Source organism: Trypanosoma theileri (genome assembly GCF_002087225.1).
Source record: "Trypanosoma theileri isolate Edinburgh chromosome Unknown TM35_Tth_53_V1, whole genome shotgun sequence".
Classification (NCBI taxonomy): Eukaryota; Euglenozoa; class Kinetoplastea; order Trypanosomatida; family Trypanosomatidae; genus Trypanosoma; species Trypanosoma theileri.
In genome coordinates, this window is record NW_021639895.1 from 77713 (window position 1) to 80597 (window position 2885).

The 2885-nt window shown below is 42.0% G+C and overlaps 2 protein-coding genes across 2 annotated transcripts; both read left to right on the forward strand.

Annotated features, from left to right (window-relative positions):
- Positions 1-868: 868 nt before the first annotated feature.
- TM35_000531380 (uncharacterized protein) lies at positions 869-1780 on the forward strand (the record flags this gene model as incomplete). The annotated part of the gene is made up of 1 exon (XM_029030723.1): positions 869-1780. The coding sequence occupies one exon, from the start codon at positions 869-871 to the stop codon at positions 1778-1780; it is 912 nt and encodes a 303-aa protein (XP_028878020.1).
- Positions 1781-2576: 796 nt separating this feature from the next.
- On the forward strand, positions 2577-2885 carry TM35_000531390 (Trypanosoma vivax; the record flags this gene model as incomplete). The annotated part of the gene is made up of 1 exon (XM_029030724.1): positions 2577-2885. A coding segment is annotated over one exon (309 nt), but the record flags the coding sequence as incomplete, so codon positions are not given.

A 2885-nucleotide genomic window follows, 5' to 3' on the forward strand; every position in this document is an offset into this window, starting at 1 on the left:
TTCCTCCTGAACTCACAAACAACAAGAAGGGTGATGCAGACAGCAGCAGCAGTATCAGCAGTTCTGTGTGGGTGCGTGTACCACTACTGATTGTGGTTACACTGGCCTGTATTCTTGTGTGCTGATTGTGTGGTGTGACTCAGGTCATCCTTTGTTTTCTTTTCTTTTTCTTTTTTTTGCATATAATCCCTACACTCTAACTAATCTTCCACCTGTTGGGATTATCTTTTTTGTTTCTTAATGTTATTGTGTTTTGTGTGTTTTTGCTCTCTTTGTGTTTATCCTATAATAATTATTGCTACTCCACTGTGTGTGTGTGTGTTGTTGGAGACTCTCTCTGTGTGTGTGTGTGCTTGGGCTTGCACTGTGATGAACTGTTTTGTAGTGGGAAAAAAGAAATAATACTAACATATGAATTTATATGTATAATTGCGTATGCACACACATATAGACTTACACCCATAGTTGGTGTATTTCTCTGTTTACTGTGTAAATTGGGCTAATGGTTAATATCTGTTTGTCTATTTGCTTGTGTGGTTTGCTGGTGGGTTCTGCGCTTTTCCATGCAAGCGTTTTGGTGATATGTTCTTTGAATTGAAATACCCCATAAATAAAGCAGTTATATTCATAGGTGCATATTTACTTAATAACGGCTGTATTTCATTATGAATTTAGTGATTACTGGATACGTTGGTCTTGCTCTTTATTTCCTTTTTTTGTTTTGATTTTTATTGTCCACGTTACCACTATAATTTTTTTCTTCCTTGTTTATGTTTGTTTGTTTCTTTGTTTTTCCCTATATTATTTCTTTTTTTCTTCGTCCAGTTTAACGACCCACAAAGAACAAAAAGAATATTTCTTTGTCAAGATGCAGGTACGACGTGTATTGTATTTTCTGGCTCTAATTATGAGTGTTGCCTCTGTTTGCGTGGCGGCTGAAGAGAGTGAATTGGAAGAGGTGGCCCAACATATTCCTGCACCTGGTTTTGGTGTTGGTGAATGTCCTCCAGGCAAGACTGGTACTCCGTGTAAAAGTAAACCTGGCGTAGCTGAAGCTGCTCGTCCTGAGTGTGTGGATGCTTCTGGAAACAATAGTTGCCCTACTACTACTACCATTAACACTGAAGACAATTGCGGTGATGGTTCTAAACCTCCTTGTCAACCACCTGCACATAAAGGACAAAAAACCACTACAACAAAAATACCAGAACATAACGACAAGGGTCCTTCTGTGGATCTTGGACCAGGTGGAGTAGCTGGTGATGCTGCTGGTGCTCCTCCAGGTACTGGTGTTGCTCCTGCAGCTGGTCATGATGCTTCAACCAGTTCTACTGAAGAAGAGAATCACGATAAGAACCCTGTTCAAGGCGAAGCTGATCCCGCTGCTCCTGCACCAGCTAAGGAAACGGGTGGTCTGAATGCAGGTGACGGTGATGCTGCAAGCAGCGAGAAAGGTACAGCAGGTGGAAGTGCAACAAACGCGGAGAGTACAGCACAACAGCCTTCTTCTTCTACCAACACAGTCACAGAAAGTGTCGGCAGTTCTGATCCTTCAACTGAGAAAGAAAGTACATCTGTAGAGAGTGGGTCACCAAGTACAGAGGAAGGGAAAGTGGGTAGTACAGAGACAACCACCACTACAACAACGCTTCTTCCTGAGACTGTAAACAACAAGAAGGGTGATGCAGACAGCAGCAGCAGTATCAGCAGTTCTGTGTGGATGCGCACTGCAGCACCGCTACTGATTGTGGTTGTGTTGTTCTCCGCTACCGTGTACTAAACTGTGGGACTCATCTGAGGACAAGTAATAAATAATGGTTAAACTAACATAATCGTAATTGCGTACATCCACCCCATGGGTGAAATAAAATTAATAATCTGTTTACCAGCTTTCTCTTTTAATTGGAATTTCTTTACTTTTATGTGTGTGTGTTCTTTTTCTAATAATTCCATTATTTGCTTTTCCCCGTTGTGTGTGTGTGTGCAGAAAACTGGGCTGTTCTGCTCACTGACGGTATACATCTCTTGCTAGTACACACAGATGTGTGAGTGCAGTAATTTAATATACATAAACTAGAACCATGGGGTATTGTGTGTGTGTGTTTGGCTCTCTCTCTTATTTGGGTATTGTGGGGTCTTTTCTCTTTTTTTCTATTAAGGGATACATATTATCACTATAAGCGGGATATTCCTTGTTGTTGGTTTACTGTGCAGTTCCTGCTTCTCTCTCTCTCTTTTCCAATGTGAGTATTTGTGTCCTGCATCCACTCACTATGTGTGTCTCTTTTTTTTCTTTCTTGTTTCTCTTTTCCACACTCCCTGTGTAGACCTGTGAACTCAACTGACGATAACAACAAGAAGAGTGACACTAATGATAACGAGGATGACAAACCTGTGTTAACTGACACAACTCTTGGTTTTCCTGGTGTTGTTGGTTGTGTGTGTCTGACGTTATTGCAAGATATGCATAACGCCCCGTCTTGTTCTTCTTCTTCTATTCTAATATCTACTGTTGTGGAGCCACATAAGTTGCGTGCAGTGGAAGATGACACTCCTCTCTCTCTGTTGGTGCTTTCATGGCAACTTCTGCAGAGACCATCTTGAACAGTGCCCATAATGTGCGGCCAGGTGATATTATGTGTCTTCGATGTCCTCCACCAACAATGACTCGTCATTTCACTCCTCATTCTGTTTCTCCTGTTGATATTGTTGCTTCTGCTTCTTCTTCCGGTTATTCTAGTACTGCTGGCATGCAGTTTGTGAAGGAGACGGATCTCACCGAGGAGGAGAAGCTGTACGGTAAGTGTCTCTCTTGTGATATGCTGCGGGAGTTGTTTGAAGTGGGCCGTGTGGATAGTGCCACAAACTCGCTGGAGGCCATCTTT